Genomic DNA, 21,829 nt, shown 5'->3' on the forward strand with positions numbered 1-21,829 from the left:
TATATATATATATATATATATATATATATATATATATATATATCCATCCATCCATCCATTTTTTCCCTTTTAGAGTTGCGGGGGGTGCTGGCGCCTATCTCAGCTACAATCGGGCGGAAGGCGGCGTACACCCTGGACAAGTCGCCACCTCATCGCAGGGCCACACACATAAAACCTTGAAAAATATGCAAATTATAAAAATACATACCAATTATATACTAATACTAATTATACTATTGATTGTTATAATAAATATATTAAAATAATTACACTCTATATATAGTGTATATATATATATATATATATATATATATATATATATATATATATATATATATATATATATATATATACCCATCCATCCATTTCTACCGCTTATTCCCTTTTGGAGTTGCGGGGGGCGCTGGCGCCTATCTCAGCTACAATCGGGCGGAAGGCGGGGTACACCCTGGACAAGTCGCCACCTCATCGCAGGGCCACACACATAAAACCTTGAAAAATATTAAAATGATAAAAACACATACTAATCATATACTAATACTAATTATACTAATTATTCTATTGATTGTTATAATACATATATTAAAATAATTACACTCTATATATAGTGTATATATATATATATATATATATATATATATATATATATCTATATATATATATATATATATATATATATATATATATATCTGAGGCTGATATAGACATTTAAGTGTTGAATGGAAAAAAAAAAAAAAAAAAATTAAAAAGCATGACCTTTTTATGAGTGGGGCACTTTTGGACCCCCAAGAATTTTTGTGGAATTTAATAACTGTCTTTGATGAATAAAAAAAAATAAAAAAAAATAATAATAAAGATACATTCAAATCGGGCTTCACGGTGGCAGAGGGGTTAGTGCGTCTGCCTCACAATACGAAGTTCCTGCAGTCCTGGGTTCAAATCCAGGCTCGGGATCTTTCTGTGTGGAGTTTGCATGTTCTCCCCGTGACTGCGTGGGTTCCCTCCGGGTACTCCGGCTTCCTCCCACCTCCAAAGACATGCACCTGGGGATAGGTTGATTGGCAACACTAAATGGTCCCTAGTGTGTGAATGTGAGTGTGAATGTTGTCTGTCTATCTGTGTTGGCCCTGCGATGAGGTGGCGACTTGTCCAGGGTGTACCCCGCCTTCCGCCCGATTGTAGCTGAGATAGGCGCCAGCGCCCCCCCGCGACCCCGAAAGGGAATAAGCGGTAGAAAATGGATGGCTGGATGGATACATTCAAATCAATTTTGCTGTAAAATATTGACCAACTTAGGGATCCAATTACTTCACACCAAATATAGCTCGGTTGGTAGAGTGGCCGTGCCAGCAACTTCAGGGTTGCAGGTTCGATCCCCGCTTCCGCCATCCTAGTCACTGCCGTTGTGTCCTTGGGCAAGACACTTTACCCACCTGCTCCCAGTGCCACCCACACTGGTTTAAATGTAAAAATTAGATATTGGGTTTCACTATGTAAAGCGCTTTGAGTCACTAGAGAAAAAGCGCTATATAAATATAATTCACTTCACTTCACATCAAATATTCCACTTTGAAAATCTTTTGGGGAAAAATATTGTATATTTTGTATTTTTGACCCAAAAAATAGGGTTTCGACAAAAAGCTTGTAAAATTTAATAAAAATAATGAAGTAGAATTAGAGATTCAGGCTTCACGGTGGCAGAGGGGTTAGTGCGTCTGCCTCACAATACGAAGGTCCTGCAGTCCTGGGTTCAAATCCAGGCTCGGGATCTTTCTGTGTGGAGTTTGCATGTTCTCCCCGTGAATGCGTGGGTTCCCTCCGGGTACTCCGGCTTCCTCCCACCTCCAAAGACATGCACCTGGGGATAGGTTGATTGGCAACACTAAATGGTCCCTAGTGTGTGAATGTGAGTGTGAATGTTGTCTGTCTATCTGTGTTGGCCCTGTGATGAGGTGGCGACTTGTCCAGCGTGTACCCCGCCTTCCGCCCGATTTTAGCTGAGATAGGCGCCAGCACCCCCCGCAACTCCGAAAGCGAATAAGCGGTAAAAAATGGATGGATGGATGGATAAAAATACATACTAATTATATACTAATACTAATTGTACTAATTAATCTATTGATTGTTATAATAAATATATTAAAATAATTACACTCTATATATATCTGAGGCTGATATAGAGATTTAAGTGTTGAATGAAAAAAATATATATATATTTTTTTAAAAGCATGACCTTTTTATGAGTGGGGCACTTTTGGATCCCCAAGAATTTTAGTGGAATTTAATAACTGTCTTTGATGGATAAAAAATAATAAAAAATAAAAAAAATAATAAAAATACATTCAAATCAATTTTGCCATGAATTATTGACCAATTTAGGGATTCAATTACTTCACATCAAATATTCCACTTTGAAAATCTTTTTGGGAAAAATATTGTATATTTTGTACTTTTGACCCAAAAAATAGGGTTTCGACAAAAAGCTTGTAAAATGTAATAAAAAGAATGAAGTAGAATTAGAGATTAAAGGGTTTTATGAAAAAAATAATAAATGACTTATTTTGAACCTTTTTGAAGAGTGAAACCCTTCCGGGTCCCTAGGACCTAACTTGAGGGAGTCCCCAAAATAAAAAAATAAAAAGTATATTGTACTGGTTTAGAAAATGAAAAAATATCTAAATGTGATGAGGTAGCGACTTGTCCAGGGTGTATCCCGCCTTCCGCCCGATTGTAGCTGAGATAGGCGCCAGCGCCCCCCGCGACCCCAAAAGGGAATAAGCGGTAGAAAATGGATGGATGGATCTAAATGGCCCCCGCGTGCTTTGATTTTTCAGTGGAAAAAGTTTGGACACCCCTGATGTAAACAAACTATGGTGAGTTCAAGGACCGCCAAAATGAGTAGGACAAAACGGCGCTCGCCAAATACTCGAATCAGTGAGGCATGTTTAATACAAAGTGTGCTTTATAAGAATTAGGGAGGTTTGTGTCATGTTTGTCCTCCTGCAGAAACTATATTAAAAGAAAAAATATGTTTTTTTCCCCTCATCATTTCCATTTTTCATGTATTTTTGAAAAGGCTCCAGAGAGCCACTAGGGCGGCGCTAAAGAGCCGCGGGTTGTCGACCCCCGTCTTACACTGTCCGGCCCAATTGCTGCGATTACATTACTCGTACCTCCAGGATGTCCTTCCACTCCGTGTCCTTCTTGCAGCCCAGCCTCCAGTGTTTGAGGAAGCAGCGCAGTTTGAGGCTGAGCAGCAGCAGAGCTTCTTTGAGGTGCTGAGACTCCTGCACCAGCAGAGTCCTCTCTTGGCCCCACAGCTTCTGCTGAAGCCGAGCCTGCAGGCCCAAGCTCTGCAGCTGGAAGTCCCGACGGAGCAGGGCCTTCTGCTGCTGGTCCTGCAGCTGAGAGGGTGAGGGACACTTTGTTTAGTTTCTTGGTGTGTTTGCTTGAAGACGAGCTTTTAAGTATGACCAGTGAGCAGCAGTCTTGGGACAAAGTAATGCGGTACAAAATAACGCGTAGCTAGTACTCTAACGCGTTATTTTTCATATTCATTTACCATTACTCGTTACTGTGTTATTTTTTATGCGGACAGACCTGGGCAAATTAAGGCCCGTTAAACTTTTCAATCCAGCCCGCCGGACTATACTTGCCAACTCTCCCGGATTTTCTGGGAGACTCACGAAAAATTTAGCGCCTCTCCCGAAAACCTCCCGGGACAAATTTTCTCCCGAAAATCTCCCGGAATTCAGGCGGAGCTGGAGGCCACGCCCCCTCCAGCTCCATGCGGACCCGAGTGACGTGTCGACAGCCTGTTTTCACGTCCGCTTTCCCACGATATAAACAGCGAGCCTGCCCAATGACGTTATAACTGTAGAATGATGGAGGGCGAGTTCTTGGTTTCTTATGTGGGTTTATTGTTAGGCAGTTTAGTTAATGTCCTCCCAGCGCGGTAACAACACACAACAACAGCAGTCACGTTTTCGTCTACCGTAAAGCAGTTTGTCTGCTGTAAACAGCAATGCTGTGACACTCTTAAACAGGACAATACTGCCATCTACTGTACATGCATATGGTTAGAAAAAAAGTGACAGAGAATAGAACAAGGATGGACAATTCAACCCTTAACTCAACAATGAGTAGATGAGTGTTAAGTGTGTGTATATGTGTAAATAAATGAACACTGAAATTCAATCCATCCGCCCGAATGCAGCTGAGATAGGCTCCAGCTCCCCCTGCGACCCCGAAAGGGACAGGCGGTAGAAATGGATTGATGGATGGATGGATGGATGGATGGATGGATGGATATATACTGTATATGAAATACTTGACTCGTTGACTGGTGTTTTACAGTAGGATCTTGAAAACGACACCTTATCATGAAAAGGATCTTTGACTGGTATTTTACAGTAGGTTCTTAAAAAACAACAACTTATCATGAAGGCTCTTTGACTGGTGTCTTACAGTAGGTTCTTAAAAACGACACCTTGTCATGAAAAGGCTCTTTGACTGGTGTTTTACGGTAGCATCTTAAAAACGACACCTTTTCATGAAAAGGATCTTTGACTGGTATTTTACAGTAGGTTCTTAAAAAACAACAACTTATCATGAAGGCTCTTTGACTGGAGTCTTACAGTAGGTTCTTAAAAACGACACCTTGTCATGAAAAGGATCTTTGACTGGTATTTTACAGTAGGTTCCGAAAAAACAACAACGTGTCATGTAAAGGCTCTTTGACTGGTGTTTTACAGTAGATTCTTGAAAAAGACACATTGTCATGGAAGCTCTTTGACTGGTGTTCTACAGTTGGTTTTTAAAAACGACACCTTGTCATGAAGGCTCTTTGACTGGTGTTTTACAGTAGGATCTTGAAAACGACACCTTATCATGAAAAGGATCTTTGACTGGTGTTTTACAGTAGGATCTGAAAAAAGACACCTTGTCATGAAAAAGGCTCTTTGACTGGTGTTTTACAGTAGATTCTTGAAAAAGACACATTGTCATGGAAGCTCTTTGACTGGTGTTCTACAGTTGGTTTTTAAAAACGACACCTTGTCATGAAGGCTCTTTGACTGGTGTTTTACAGTAGGATCTTGAAAACGACACCTTATCATGAAAAGGATCTTTGACTGGTGTTTTACAGTAGCATCTTCAAAACGACACCTTGTCAGAAAAGCTCTTTGACTGGAGTCTTACAGTAGGTTCTTAAAAACGACACCTTGTCATGAAAAGGATTTTTGACTGGTATTTTACAGTAGGTTCCGAAAAAACAACTTGTCATGTAAAGGCTCTTTGACTGGTGTTTTACAGTAGGTTCTTGAAAAAGACACATTGTCATGGAAGCTCTTTGACTGGTGTTCTACAGTTGGTTTTTAAAAACGACACTTTGTCATGAAGGCTCTTTGACTGGTGTTTTACAGTAGGATCTTGAAAACGTCACCTTATCATGAAAATGATCTTTGACTGGTGTTTTACAGTAGGATCTGAAAAAAGACACCTTGTCATGAAAAAGGATCTTTGACTGGTGTTTTATAGTAGCATCTTCAAAACGACACCTTGTCAGAAAAGCTCTTTGACTGGTGTTTTACAGTAGGTTCTTAAAAACGACACCTTGTCATAAAAGCTCTTTGACTGGAGTCTTACAGTAGGTTCTTTAAAACGACACCTTGTCATGAAAAGGATCTTTGACTGGTATTTTACAGTAGGTTCCGAAAAAACAACTTGTCATGTAAAGGCTCTTTGACTGGTGTTTTACAGTAGGTTCTTGAAAAAGACACATTGTCATGGAAGCTCTTTGACTGGTGTTCTACAGTTGGTTTTTAAAAACGACACCTTGTCATGAAGGCTCTTTGACTGGTGTTTTACAGTAGGATCTTGAAAACGTCACCTTATCATGAAAATGATCTTTGACTGGTGTTTTACAGTAGGATCTGAAAAAAGACACCTTGTCATGAAAAAGGATCTTTGACTGGTGTTTTACAGTAGCATCTTCAAAACGACACCTTGTCAGAAAAGCTCTTTGACTGGTGTTTTACAGTAGGTTCTTTAAAACGACACCTTGTCATGAAAAGGATCTTTGACTGGTATTTTACAGTAGGTTCCTAAAAAACAACTTGTCATGTAAAGGCTCTTTGACTGGTGTTTTACAGTAGGTTCTTAAAAACTACACCTTGTCATGAAAAGGCTCTTTGACTGGTGTTTTACAGTAGCATCTTGAAAACAACAACTTGTCGTGTAAAGGCTCTTTGACTGGTGTTTTACAGTAGGTTCTTTAAAACGACACCTTGTCATGAAAAGGATCTTTGACTGGTATTTTACAGTAGGTTCCTAAAAAACAACAACTTGTCATGTAAAGGCTCTTTGACTGGAGTCTTACAGTAGGTTCTTGAAAAAGACACATTGTCATGAAAGCTCTTTGACTGGTGTTTTACAGTAGGTTCTTAAAAAAGGACACCTTGTCATGAAAATTATCTTTCACTGGTGTTTTACAGTAGGGCCTGAAAAATGACACTTTGTCATAATAAGGTTCTTTGACTAGAGGTTTTACGGTAGGTTCTTAAAGTGTACCTGCCAAATAGAGGATCTTGGACTGGTGTTTTACAGTCAGACCTTAAACATGCAAGCCTTGATGCCCGTGAAAAAAAAAAGGCGGGGCAGGGACTGGTACTTTTTAGAGGTAGTATAGTACTGAATATGATTTATTAGTATCGTGGTACTATAAAAGTACAACCCTAGTAGGTGGGTATCTGTTGAAAAAAAGGTGTACAATTTATTGCTAATACCAATTAGGATTTTGGTGGAATTCTTCATTTAACAAGTTCAGTTTGAGGTTTTCATGATTATTTTTAGTTGTGAAAAAAGGGATGAAATAGTTCTACCTCGAGAAAAAAGGTTAAGAAGATCACATCATTTTGTGTCACGACTAGGACTTGGGCGTGGATTGTTTTTCCGAGGCAAAGGACAGTTGGCACGAGCCAGACGTGAATGTAAGTACATCCTTTATTTTTAACACTATAACTAACAAAAGGCAAAAAAAAGGTGCGCACAATGGCGGAGAACAAACTTGACTACTGAAAACAAAAATTAACACAAAGGCATGACTATGGACAAAAGAGAAAACTCAATAACCGTGACATAAAAAAAAATAAAACGTACGTGGCATGGGCAGAAGGGAAACTATGGACAGTGTGGTTAACAGGCATGGCATGGCATGAAGGGAGTAGAGATAGTGTGAAGGGGGTGACGTTGCCAGGACGAAGAACAGAAACAGACAGGCTTAAATAATACTGTGGTGATTAGTGAAAACAGGTGCAAGACATGAGGACAAGTGAAAACTAATGAGTTGTCACGGTAACAAAACAAAACAGGAAGTGCAAACACAGGAACTGAGTGTCCAAAAAACAAAACATAATCACACAGACATGAAATTTTGCTATTTTCCATAAATCCATCCATTTTCTACCGATTATACCCCTTGGGGTAGCGGGGGGTGCTGGAGCCCATCTCAGCTACAATCGGGCGGAAGGCGGTGTACACCCTGGACAAGTCGCCACCTCATCGCAGGGCCTTTTTTCAATTTTATACATGTCAATAAAGAGTTAAAACCTGTGTTTTGATATAGTATTCAAAGAGATTATCCTTCAGTTCAAAGTGATTCTGACCTGTGAGAGTCCGAGCGTGATTTCTCTCCGGGTCTTCCTCTCCTTCTCCAGCTCCTCATCATCTTTTAGCTTCGCGTAAAAAGAGACTGCGTGTCAAATATCAAGTAGAATAAGCATACTTGCCAACCCTCACGGATTTTCCGGGAGACTCCCGAAATTCAGCGCCTCTCCTGAAAACTTCCCGGGACCAATTTTCTCCCGAAAATCTCCCGAAATTCAGGCGGAGCTGGAGGCCACGCCCCCTCCAGCTCCATGCGGACCTGAGTGAGGACAGCCTGTTTTCAAGTCCGCTTTCTCACAATATAAATAGCGTGTCTGCCCAATGACGTTATAACTGTAGAATGATCGAGGGCGAGTTCTTGGTTTCTTATGCGAGTCAATTTTTTCCCCAAGATGGCGCTGTTGTAGTGAGTGCTGTTGGCTGGGTGAGCAGGTGTCGGACACCTCAGTCTCCTTGGACGTATCCTCGCTCATCCATACCGACTGGACACTGGCCGAGAGTTGGTTGGTGGCCGAGGGTGGAGTCGGCTGTCTTGGTTGCTTTGTTGGGTCTGCTCCTGTCTCTGGCCATGCTCCCTCCACCCCAGCGGACGATGGTGTGGAACACCGCAGACGCCACCACAGTGGATATGTTTCTTTTACTTTTTATTCATAGCTGTATGTAGAAGTGGCTGCTTGTATCCGCTGCTTTAATGTCTTTCATGTCCTTTGATGTTTCCCTCTTACACACATGTGAAAGGGATGGGTACTATGGCTATGAGTTGTTGTTGTTTTTTTCCCTTGGTCTCAGTCTGGACCCCCTCTCCAGGGCCCAGGCTTATACCGATTTTTTAAATTTTAATCTTCTATTCCCCCCCCACTCGTTTACCTGTATCTCACCTTTTTTGTAAGGGGCGCTGGAAGCCGGCAGACCCGTCAGCGATCCTGTTCTGTCTCCCTGTAATGTTTGTCTGATCTTGAATGGGATTGTGCTAAAAAAAATTAATTTTCTTGAAGGAATAAAGTACTATCTAATCTTATCTAATTGTTAGGCAGTTTCATTAACGTCCTCCCAGCGCAGTAACACACAACAACAGCAGTCAACTTTTCGTCAACCGTAAAGCAGTTTGCCTGCCGTAAACAGCAATGTTGTGACACTCTTAAACAGGACAATACTGCAATCTACTGCACATGCATATGTGACAGTAGCATCTACGGCAACCTTTTTGAAACCTAGGGCTACTTTTTGGGTACTGATTCACGCGAAGGGCTACCAGTTTGATACACACTTAAATAAATTGCCAGAAAATAGCCAATTTGCTCAATTTACATATAACTTTATGTTATTATTAATAATCAATATTTATCTTTGTGATCATCTTAATGATTTCTCACAATAAATATATACTTTTGATGTCATGGGGCGCTGGAAGTCGGCAGACCCGTCAGCGATCCTGTTCTGTCTCCTTGTAATGTTTGTCTGATCTTGAATGGGATTGTGCTGAAAGGAACTCTCCTGAAGGAATAAATAAAGTACTATCTAATCTAATCTAATCTAATTGTTAGGCGGTTTCAATAACGTCACACACAACAACAGCAGTCACCTTTTCGTCTACCGTAAAGCAGTTTGTCTGCCGTAAACAGCAATGTTGTGACACTCTTAAACAGGACAATACTGCAATCTACTGCACATGCATATGTGACAGTAGCATCTACGGCAACCTTTTTGAAACCAAGGGCTACTTCTTGGGTACTGATTTACGCGAAGGGCTACCGGTTTGATACACACTTAAATAAATTGCCAGAAAATAGCCAATTTGCTCAATTTACCTATAACTTTATGTTATTATTAATAATTAATATTTATCTTTGTGATCATCTTAATGATTTCTCACAATAAATATATACTTTTGATGTCATGGGGCGCTGGAGGTCGGCAGACCCGTCAGCGATCCTGTTCTGTCTCCCTGTAATGTTTGTCTGATCTTGAATGGGATTGTGCTGAAAATGTTGATTCTCCTGAAGGAACTCTCTTGAAGGAATAAATAAAGTACTATCTAATCTAATCTAATCTAATTGTTAGGCAGTTTCAATAACGTCACACACAACAACAGCAGTCACCTTTTCGTCTACCGTAAAGCAGTTTGTCTGCCGTAAACAGCAATGTTGTGACACTCTTAAACAGGACAATACTGCAATCTACTGCACATGCATATGTGACAGTAGCATCTACGGCAACCTTTTTGAAACCAAGGGCTACTTCTTGGGTACTAATTTACGCAAAGGGCTATCAGTTTGATACACACAAATAAATTGCCAGAAAATAGCCAATTTGCTCAATTTACCTATAACTTTAGGTTATTATTAATAATTAATATTTATCTTTGTGATCATCTTAATGATTTCTCACAATAAATATATACTTTTGATGTCATGGGGCGCTGGAAGTCGGCAGACCCGTCAGCGATCCTGTTCTGTCTCCCTGTAATGTTTGTCTGATCTTGAATGGGATTGTGCTGAAAATTTTGATTTTCCTGAAGGAACTCTCCTGAAGGAATAAATAAAGTACTATCTAATCTAATCTAATCTAATTGTTAGGCAGTTTCAATAACGTCACACACAACAACAGCAGTCACGTTTTGGTCAACCGTAAAGCAGTTTGTCTGCCGTAAACAGCAATGTTGTGACACTCTTAAACAGGACAATACTGCAATCTACTGCACATGCATATGTGACAGTAGCATCTACGGCAACCTTTTTGAAACCAAGGGCTACTTCTTGGGTACTGATTCACGCGAAGGGCTACCAGTTTGATACACACTTTAAATAAATTGCCAGAAAATAGCCAATTTGCTCAATTTACCTATAACTTTATGTTATTATTAATAATTAATATTTATCTTTGTGATCATCTTAATGATTTCTCACAATAAATATATACTTTTGATGTCATGGGGCGCTGGAAGTCGGCAGACCCGTCAGGCGATCCTGTTCTGTCCCCCCTGTAATAATTGTCTGATCTTGAATGGGATTGTGCTGAAAATTTAGATTTTCCTGAAGGAACTCTCCTGAAGGAATAAATAAAGTACTATCTAATCTAATCTAATCTAATTGTTAGGCAGTTTCAATAACGTCACACACAACAACAGCAGTCACCTTTTCGTCTACCGTTGAGCAGTTTGTCTGCCGTAAACAGCAATGTTGTGACACTCTTAAACAGGACAATACTGCAATCTACTGCACATGCATATGTGACAGTAGCATCTACGGCAACCTTTTTGAAACCAAGGGCTACTTCTTGGGTACTGATTTACGCGAAGGGCTACCGGTTTGATACACACTTAAATCAATTGCCAGAAATAGCCAATTTGCTCAATTTACCTATAACTTTGTTATTATTAATAATTAATATTTATCTTTGTGATCATCTTAATGATTTCTCACAATAAATATATACTTTTGATATCATGGGGGCGCTGGAAGTCGGCAGACCCGTCAGCGATCCTGTTCTGTCTCCCTGTAATGTTTGTCTGATCTTGAATGGGATTGTGCTGAAAATTTAGATTTTCCTGAAGGAACTCTCCTGAAGGAATAAATAAATGGGTTGTACTTGTATAGCGTTTTTCTACCTTCAAGGTACTCAAAGCGCTTTGACACTACTTCCACATTTACCCATTCACACACACATTCACACACTGATGGAGGGAGCTGCCATGCAAGGCGCCAACCAGCACCCATCAGAAGCAAGGGTGAAGTGTCTTGCTCAGGACACAACGGACGTGACGAGGTTGGTACTAGGTGGGATTTGAACCAGTGACCCTCGGGTTGCGCACGGCCACTCTCCCACTGCGCCACGCCGTCCCATAAATAAAGTAAAATCTAATCTAATCTAATCTAATTGTTAGGCAGTTTCAATAACGTCACACACAACAACAGCAGTCACCTTTTCGTCTACCGTTGAGCTGTTTGTCTGCCGTAAACAGCAATGTTGTGACACTCTTAAACAGGACAATACTGCAATCTACTGCACATGCATATGTGACAGTAGCATCTACGGCAACCTTTTTGAAACCAAGGGCTACTTCTTGGGTACTGATTTACGCGAAGGGCTACCAGTTTGATACACACTTAAATAAATTGCCAGAAAATAGCCAATTTGCTCTATTTACCTATAACTTTATGTTATTATTGATAATTAATATTTATCTTTGTGATCATCTTAATGATTTCTCACAATAAATATATACTTTTGATGTCATGGGGCGCTGGAAGTCGGCAGACCCGTCAGCGATCCTGTTCTGTCTCCCTGTAATGTTTGTCTGATCTTGAATGGGATTGTGCTGAAAATTTAGATTTTCCTGAAGGAACTCTCCTGAAGGAATAAATAAATGGGTTGTATATGAATATGGTCCAAAATGGTATGATTTTTATAAGCAATATTGTAGGAAAAACAGGTCCATTTTGTAGTTGTATGTCTCCAAAAAGACAAGCATCAAGGTCTTTACCCCTTTCAACTGCATACGCAAGGGTTAAATAAATAAAATGATAAATGGGTTGTACTTGTATAGTGCTTTTCTACCTTCAAGGTACTCAAAGCGCTTTGACACTACTTCCACATTTACCCATTCACACACTGATGGAGGGAGCTGCCATGCAAGGCGCCAACCAGCACCCATCAGGAGCAAGGGTGAAGTGTCTTGCTCAGGACACAACGGACGTGACGAGGTTGGTACTAGGTGGGATTTGAACCAGTGACCCTCGGGTTGCGCACGGCCACTCTCCCACTGCGCCACGCCGTCCCATAAATAAAGTACTATCTAACCTAATCTAATCTAATCTAATCTAATTGTTAGGCAGTTTCAATAACGTCACACACAACAACAGCAGTCACCTTTTCGTCTACTGTAAAGCAGTTTGTCTGCCGTAAACAACAATGTTGTGACACTCTTAAACAGGACAATACTGCAATCTACTGCACATGCATATGTGACAGTAGCATCTACGGCAACCTTTTTGAAACCAAGGGCTACTTCTTGGGTACTGATTTACGCGAAGGGCTACCAGTTTGATACACACTTAAATAAATTGCCAGAAAATAGCCAATTTGCTCTATTTACCTATAACTTTATGTTATTATTGATAATTAATATTTATCTTTGTGATCATCTTAATGATTTCTCACAATAAATATGTACTTTTGATGTCATGTTTTAAATAGGTTAAAATCCAATCAGCACTTTTCTAGCTGTACATATACTCCTCTCCTCTTAACCACGCCCCCAGCCCCACCCCCGACCCCCCACCTCCCGAAATCGGAGGTCTCAAGGTTGGCAAGTATGAGAATAAGTGTAATAAAGTGTGATTGTGTGCCTTACCGGTGCATCCATTACTTCTGTCTGCTTGTCTCCTGTCTGGTCTCTGGGGTCCGTTTCACCTTGGACCTCCAGCTGGTCCCTACAATCAGGTTGCTGCTGCATTCATGCATGGGCGAGTCAATGGAGAAAGAAATGACATACATACAAAAGAAGAAGAAATTATAACGGGGGAGGGGAGGATATGGGAAAAGAAAAACGACAAACAACAATTTGACAGACGTGTGGAGAAAAATCATTAATGGCGGGTGTCACAAGACAAAAAAGAGGATGTAGAGGAAAAAGAGCTTGGTCAGGGAGGAGAAGGAGAGAGTGGAGAAGAGGAGGAAGAGCAAAATGGAGGGAAGGATGAACGGCTGAGTGAAGGAGGGAAGGCAGAGAGAAAGGAGGGGAAGGATGAAAGGTCAGTTGGGAGGAGAGGACGGTGCAAAGGTGAAGGAGGAGAAGCCATGAGTGAAGGATGGACATGAGGAGGTGTGACAAGTGCAAGAGAAAGAAAGAGAGAGGGGAGTTTACAAAGCAGGCAAGCAGAGGATGAAGGAAGAAGTGCATACACAGTAGGGCGAAAAAGTATTTAGTCAGCCACCGATTGTGCAAGTTCTCCCACTTAAAATGATGACAGAGGTCTGTAATTTTCATCATAGGTACACTTCAACTGTGAGAGACAGAATGTGCCAAAAAAAAATCCAGGAATTCACATTGTAGGAATTTTAAAGAATTTATTTGTAAATTATGGTGGAAAATAAGTATTTGGTCAACCATTCAAAGCTCTCACTGATGGAAGGAGGTTTTGGCTCAAAATCTCACGATACATGGCCCCATTCATTCTTTCCTTAACACGGATCAATCGTCCTGTCCCCTTAGCAGAAAAACAGCCACAAAGCATGATGTTCCCACCCCCATGCTTCACAGTAGGTATGGTGTTCTTGGGACGCAACTCAGTATTCTTCTTCCTCCAAACACGACGAGTTAATACCAAAAAGATCTATTTTGGTTTCATCCGACCACATGACATTCTCCCATGTGCTCTCTGGCAAACTTCAGACGGGCCTGGACATGCACTGGCTTAAGCAGGGGGACACGTCTGGCACTGCAGGATTTGATTCCCTGTCGGCGTAGTGTGTTACTGATGGTAACCTTTGTTACTTCGGTCCCAGCTCTCTGCAGGTCATTCACCAGGTCCCCCCGTGGGATTTTTGCTCACCGTTCTCATGATCATTTTGACCCCACGGGATGAGATCTTGCGTGGAGCCCCAGATCGAGGGAGATTATCAGTGGTCTTGTATGTCTCCCATTTTCTCATAATTGCTCCTACAGTTGATTTTTTTCACACCAAGCTGCTTGCCTATTGGAGATTCACTCTTCCCCGTCTAGTGCAGAATATTTTCCTGGTGTCCTTCCACAGCTCTTTGGTCTTGGCCATAGTGGAGTTTGGAGTCTGACTGTTTGAGGCTGTGGACAGGTGTCTTTTATACAATTAACGAGTTCAAACAAGTGTCATTAATACAGGTAACGAGTGGAGGACAGAAGAGCTTCTTAAAGAAGAAGTTTCAGGTCTGTGAGAGCCAGAGATCTTCCTTCTTTGAAGTGACCAAATACTTTTTTCCACCATAATTTACAAATAAATTCTTTAAAATTCCTACAATTGTTTTTCCCACATTCTGTCTCTCACAGTTGAAGTGTACCTATGATGAAAATTACAGACCTCTGTCATCATTTTAAGTGGGAGAACTTGCACAATCGGTGGCTGACTAAATACTTTTTTGCCCCACTGTAGTTGCAGAGAGAAAGAAAGGCGGAGGGGTTTGGACTCAGAAATGGCCTCTAATGGAGTCGACAATAAGCCTCAATTAGTTACTTAACTGCACGACGTTGCACTAAAAAGCCCCAATAAAAACAACGTAATGATATTATCTCCAAGAAACGGCAACATAAATACGCCTTAATGTTGTTTGTTTAGGAACATTTAATGCAAACTGTAAACTTTTTGTAGGTCTCCAAAGTCATTCTAGGGCTAATAAGAACGATTCATTGCTCAGTCCAGCTTGAGGAATTATAGACATGGTGTATTAACCACTGGGAAATACGGTCTTAGAGGTACTTTTTGCAAGTTTGAGGGTCAAAACGTGTGAATGAAGTCCATCCATTTTCTACCGCTTGTCCCGTTTGGGGTCGCGGAAGGCGGGGTACACCCTGGACAAGTCGCCACCTCATCGCAGGGCCAACACAGATAGACAGACAACATTCACACTCACATTCACACACTAGGGACCATTTTTAGTGTTGCCAATCAACCTATCCCCAGGTGCATGTCTTTGGAGGTGGGAGGAAGCCGGAGTACCCGGAGGGAACCCACGCAGTCACGGGGAGAACATGCAAACTCCACACAGAAAGATCCCGGGCCCGGGATTGAACCCAGACTACTCAGGAACTTTGTATTGGGAGACACATGGACTAACCCCTGTAACACCGTGCTGCTTGTGTGAATAAAGTCATCCATCCATCTTCTACCGCTTGTCCCCTTTGGGGTGGCGGGGGGGCGCTGGTGCCTATCTCAGCTACAATCGGGGGGAAGGCGGGGTACACCTTGGATAAGTCTCCACCTCATCGCAGTGAAAAAAGTCACTTCAACTAAAAACAACCTAATGAAGTGTTTTTTTCTATCAGGAAAAAAAACTAAAATAATATTTTTTAGAATATTTTTTAATCGTGTTATTTACAAGCAAGGTAAAAAAAAACACTGTTTTTTTCCAATTATAAAAATAGCTAAAATTGTAAAAATATATATTTAAAAAATAATCGATCCATCCATCTTTTTCTGCTTATCCAAGGTCAGGTCGCGGGGGCAGCAGCCTAAGCAGGGAAGCCCAGACTTCCCTCTCCCAAGCCACTTCGTCTAGCTCTTCCCGGGGGATCCCGAGGCGTTCCCAGGCCAGCCGGGAGACATAGTCTTCCCAACGTGTCCTGGGTCTTCCCCGTGGCCTCCTACCGGTCGGACGTGCCCGAAACACCTCCCTAGGGAGGCATTCGGGTGGCATCCTGACCGGATTCCCGAACCACCTCATCTGGCTCCTCTCCATGTGGAGGAGCAGCGGCTTTACTTTGAGTTCCTCCCGGATGGCAGAGCTTCTCACCCTATCTCTAAGGGAGAGCCACAACTCATTTCGGCCGCTTGTACCCGTGATCTTGTCCTTTTAGTCATAACCCAAAGCTCATGACCATAGGTGAGGATGGGAACGTAGATCGACCGGTAAATTGAGAGCTTTGCCTTCCGGCTCAGCTCCTTCTTCACCACAAAGGTTTGATACAACGTCCGCATTACTGAAGACGCCGCACCGATCCGCCTGTCGATCTCACGATCCACTCTTCCCTCACTCGTGAACAAGACTCCTAGGTACTTGAACTCCTCCACTTGGGGCAGGGTCTCCTTCCATACCCGGAGATGGCACTCCACCCTTTTCCGGGCGAGAACCATGGACTCGGACTTGGAGGTGCTGATTCTCATTCCGGTCGCTTCACACTCGGCTGCGAACCGATCCAGTGAGAGCTGAAGATCCCGGCCAGATGAAGCCATCAGGACCACATCATCTGCAAAAAGCAGAGACCTAATCCTGCGGTCACCAAACCGGAACCCCTCAACGCCTTGACTGCGCCTAGAAATTCTGTCCATAAAAGTTATGAACAGAATCGGTGACAAAGGGCAGCCTTGGCGGAGTCCAACCCTCACTGGAAACATGTCCGACTTACTGCCGGCAATGAGGACCAAGCTCTGACAAAAAAATCATATATAATTATATATTCATGTCAACATATGCTGGAGGTATTATTTAGGTATTTTTAGATATGTTTTAGACTTTATTGTTTCAAGAATAACATCATTTTTTTTTACATATATGCATGTTATTTAAGGGTGTTTTTTGTCATGTATTTTATATTTTATAGTACATCTGTAAAAACCAGGGGTTGGCAACCCGCGGCTCTTTAGCGTGTCCCAATGATCCTAGGAGCTATGTTGTCTGGGGGTTTTCATGCCCCTGGTAGGGTCTCCCAAGACAAACAGGTCCTAGGTGAGTGATCAGACAAAGAACAGCTCAAAGACTTCTATGGAATTACAACGAAATGAACCCAGATTTCCCTCGCCCGGACGTGGGTCACCGGGGCCCCGCTCTGGAGCCAGGCCCGGAGTTGGGGCACGATGGCGAGCGCCTGGTGGTCGGGCCTGTTCCCATGGGGCCCGGCCGGGCACAGCCCGAAGAGGCAACGTGGGTCATCCCTCCAATGGGCTCACCACTCATAGGAGGGGCCATAGAGGTCGGGTGCATTGTGAGCTGGGCGGCAGCCGAAGGCAGGGCACTTGGCGGTCCGATCCTCGGCTACAGAAGCTAGCTCTTGGGACGTGGAACGTCACCTCACTGGGGGGGAAGGAGCCTGAGCTAGTGCGCGAGGTAGAGAAGTTCCGGCTGGATATAGTCGGACTCACCTCGACGCACAGCAAGGGCTCTGGAACCAGTTCTCTCGAGAGGGACTGGACCCTCTTCCACTCTGGCGTTGCCGGCAGTGAGAGGCGACGGGCTGGGGTGGAAATTCTGGTTTCCCCCCGGCTCAAAGCCTGTACGTTTGAGTTCAACCCAGTGGACGAGAGGGTAGCTTCCCTTCGCCTTCGGGTGGGGGGAAGGGTCCTGACTGTTGTTTGTGCTTACGCACCAAACAGCAGTTCAGAATACCCACCCTTTTTGGGTACACTCGAGGGAGTACTGGAAAGTGCTCCTCCGGGTGATTCCCTTGTCCTACTGGGAGACTTCAACGCTCATGTTGGCAACGACAGTGAAACCTGGAGAGGCGTGATTGGGAAGAATGGTCGCCCGGATCTAAACCCGAGTGGTGTTTTGTTATTGGACTTTTGTGCTCGTCACAGTTTGTCGATAACAAACACCATGTTCAAACATAAGGGTGTCCATATGTGCACTTGGCACCAGGACACCCTAGGCCGCAGTTCCATGATCGACTTTGTAGTTGTGTCATCGGATTTGCGGCCTTATGTTTTGGACACTCGGGTGAAGAGAGGGGCGGAGCTTTCTACCGATCACCACCTGGTGGTGAGTTGGCTGCGATGGTGGGGGAGGATGCCGGACAGACCTGGCAGGCCCAAGCGCATTGTGAGGGTCTGCTGGGAACGTCTGGCAGAGTCTCCTGTCAGAGAGAGTTTCAATTCACACCTCCGGGAGAACTTTGAACATGTCACGAGGGAGGTGCGGGACATTGAGTCCGAGTGGACCATGTTCCGAACCTCTATTGTCGAGGCGGCTGATTGGAGCTGTGGCCGCAAGGTTGTTGGTGCCTGTCGTGGCGGTAATCCCAGAACCCGTTGGTGGACACCAGCAGTGAGGGATGCCGTCAAGCTGAAGAAGGAGTCCTATCGGGTTCTTTTGGCTCATAGGACTCCGGAGGCAGTGGACGGGTACCGACGGGCCAAGCGGTGTGCAGCTTTAGCGGTCGCGGAGGCAAAAACTCGGACATGGGAAGAGTTCGGGGAAGCCATGGAAAACGACTTCCGGACGGCTTCGAAGCGATTCTGGACCACCATACGGCGCCTCAGGAAGGGGAAGCAGTGCACTATCAACACCGTGTATGGTGCGGATGGTGTTCTGCTGACTTCGACTGCGGATGTTGTGGATCGGTGGAGGGAATACTTCGAAGACCTCCTCAATCCCACCAACACGTCTTTCTTTGAGGAAGCGGTGCCTGGGGAATCTGTAGTGGACTCTCCTATTTCTGGGGCTGAGGTCGCTGAGGTAGTTAAAAAGCTCCTCGGCGGCAAGGCCCCGGGGGTGGATGAGATCCGCCCGGAGTTCCTTAAGGCTCTGGATGCTGTGGGGCTGTCTTGGTTGACAAGACTCTGCAGCATCGCGTGGACATCGGGGGCGGTACCTCTGGATTGGCAGACCGGGGTGGTGGTCCCTCTCTTTAAGAAGGGGGACCGGAGGGTGTGTTCCAACTATCGTGGGATCACACTCCTCAGCCTTCCCGGTAAGGTTTATTCAGGTGTACTGGAGAGGAGGCTTCGCCGGATAGTCGAACCTCGGATTCAGGAGGAACAGTGTGGTTTTCGTCCTGGTCGTGGAACTGTGGACCAGCTCTATACTCTCGGCAGGGTTCTTGAGGGTGCATGGGAGTTTGCCCAACCAGTCTACATGTGCTTTGTGGACTTGGAGAAGGCATTCGACCGTGTCCCTCGGGAAGTCCTGTGGGGAGTGCTCAGAGAGTATGGGGTATCGGAATGTCTTATTGTGGCAGTCCGCTCCCTGTATGATCAGTGTCAGAGCTTGGTCCGCATTGCTGGCAGTAAGTCGGACACGTTTCCAGTGAAGGTTGGACTCCGCCAAGGCTGTCCTTTGTCACCGATTCTGTTCATAACTTTTATGGACAGAATTTCTAGGCGCAGTCAAGGCGTTGAGGGGTTCCGGTTTGGTGGCCACGGGATTAGGTCTCTGCTTTTTGCAGATGATGTAGTCCTGATGGCTTCATCTGGCCGGGATCTTCAGCTCTCACTGGATCGGTTCGCAGCCGAGTGTGAAGCGACCGGAATGAGAATCAGCACCTCCAAGTCCGAGTCCATGGTTCTCGCCCGGAAAAGGGTGGAGTGCCATCTCCGGGTTGGGGAGGAGACCCTGCCCCAAGTGGAGGAGTTCAAGTACCTAGGAGTCTTGTTCACGAGTGGGGGAAGAGTGGATCGTGAGATCGACAGGCGGATCGGTGCGGCGTCTTCAGTAATGCGGACGTTGTATCGATCCGTTGTGGTGAAGAAGGAGCTGAGCCGGAAGGCAAAGCTCTCAATTTACCGGTCGATCTACGTTCCCATCCTCACCTATGGTCATGAGCTTTGGGTCATGACCGAAAGGATAAGATCACGGGTACAAGCGGCCGAAATGAGTTTCCTCCGCCGGGTGGCGGGGCTCTCCCTTAGAGATAGGGTGAGAAGCTCTGCCATCCGGGAGGAGCTCAACGTAAAGCCGCTGCTCCTCCACATCGAGAGGAGCCAGATGAGGTGGTTCGGGCATCTGGTCAGGATGCCACCCGAACGCCTCCCTAGGGATGTGTTTAGGGCACGTCCAGCTGGTAGGAGGCCACGGGGAAGACCCAGGACACGTTGGAAAGACTATGTCTCCCGGCTGGCCTGGGAACGCCTCGGGATCCCCCGGGAAGAGCTAGACGAAGTGGCTAGAGACAGGGAAGTCTGGGCTTCCCTGCTTAGGCTGCTGCCCCCGCGACCCGACCTCGGATAAGCGGAAGATGATGGATGGATGGATGGATGGCTCTTTAGCGCCGCCCTAGTGGCTCTCTGGAGCTTTTTCAAAAATATATAAAAAAATTGGAAATGATGAGGGGAAAAACACTAAATGGTCCCTAGTGTGTGAATGTGAGTGTGAATGTTGTCTGTCTATCTGTGTTGGCCCTGCGATGAGGTGGCGACTTGTCCAGGGTGTACACCGCCTTCCGCCCGACTGTAGCTGAGATAGGCGCCAGCGCCCCCCGCGACTCCGAAAGGGAATAAGCGGTAGGAAATGGATGGATGGATGGAGGGGAAAAAAACATATATATTTTTTTTAATATGGTTTCTGTAGGACAGGGGTCGGGAACCTTTTTGACTGAGAGAGCCAAATATTTCAAAATGTATTTCCGTGAGAGCCATATCATATTTTTTAACACTGAACACAACTAAATGCGTGCATTTTTAAGTAAGACCAACATTTTTAGGGTGTAATGAGTTGGGGCAGTGAAGTGAAGTGAATTATATTTATATAGCGCTTTTCTCTAGTGACTCAAAGCGCTTTACATAGTGAAACCCAATATCTAAGTTACATTTAAACCAGTGTGGGCGGCACTGGGAGCAGGTGGGTAAAGTGTCTTGCCCAAAGACACAACGGCAGTGACTAGGATGGCGGAAGCGGGAATCGAACCTGCAACCCTCAAGTTGCTGGCACGGCTGCTCTACCAACCGAGCTATACCGCCCCACGACAGTATAGTTCGGTTGGTAGAATGGCTGTTCCAGTAACTTGGGGGTTGCAGGTTCGATCCCCACTTCCGCCATTCTAGTCCCTGCCATTGTGTCTATGGGCAAGACACTTTACCCACCTGCTCCCAGTGCCACCCACACTGGTTTAAATGTAAAAATTAGATATTGGGTTTCACTATGTAAAGCGCTTTGAGTCACTAGAGAAAAAGCGCTATATACTTCACTTCTTATTCTTTTTAATAACATTGTTATTCTAAAGCTAACCAATAATAAATATAATACTTCTTACCATTAATGCAACTTCTTGAACAGGTGCGATAGAAAATGAATGGTTGGATTAAAATGCATGAGAATGTTTTATAATTTTAACATTATTTTTAACACAGTGATTACCAGCAGAATTATTAATTACTTATCGTGTTAAGCAATGTCAGCTAAGATTTATCTGAGCCAGATGCAGTCATCAAAAGAGCCACATCTGGCTCTAGAGCAGGGGTGCCCATTACGTTGATCGCGAGCTACCAGTCGACCGCGGGGGGTGTGTCAGTCGATCTCCAGCCAGGCTTTTAAAAAAAAATAGACCTAAAAATGAGTGATCATCAATCTTCACCAAGACGTCACTTAAATGACATTCACGGTACCGGAGGGTCTTGTGAGATGACGCTGGCTGCTGCAAGATCATTATTATGAAAATATGACCGAGAGGAAGGCGAGAAACACTTTTTATTTCAACAGACTCTCGCGCCGTACCTTCCGTCAAAACTCTAAAGGCCGACTGCACATTTCCTATCTTCACAAT

The 21,829-nt window shown here is 44.1% G+C and overlaps 1 protein-coding gene across 1 annotated transcript in view; it reads right to left on the bottom strand.

The window, feature by feature from the left end:
* LOC133555229 (protein SOGA1-like) overlaps positions 1-21,829 on the bottom strand; it is a 229,333-nt gene that overhangs the window by 47,492 nt on the left and 160,012 nt on the right. The window contains 3 exon segments of the mRNA XM_061904825.1: positions 3,174-3,404; positions 7,665-7,733; positions 13,019-13,114. Of these exon segments, the coding sequence (XP_061760809.1) occupies positions 3,174-3,404; positions 7,665-7,733; positions 13,019-13,114 (396 nt within the window).

The sequence above is a fragment of the Nerophis ophidion genome, linkage group LG06 (genome assembly GCF_033978795.1).
Source record: "Nerophis ophidion isolate RoL-2023_Sa linkage group LG06, RoL_Noph_v1.0, whole genome shotgun sequence".
NCBI lineage: Eukaryota > Metazoa > Chordata > Actinopteri > Syngnathiformes > Syngnathidae > Nerophis > Nerophis ophidion.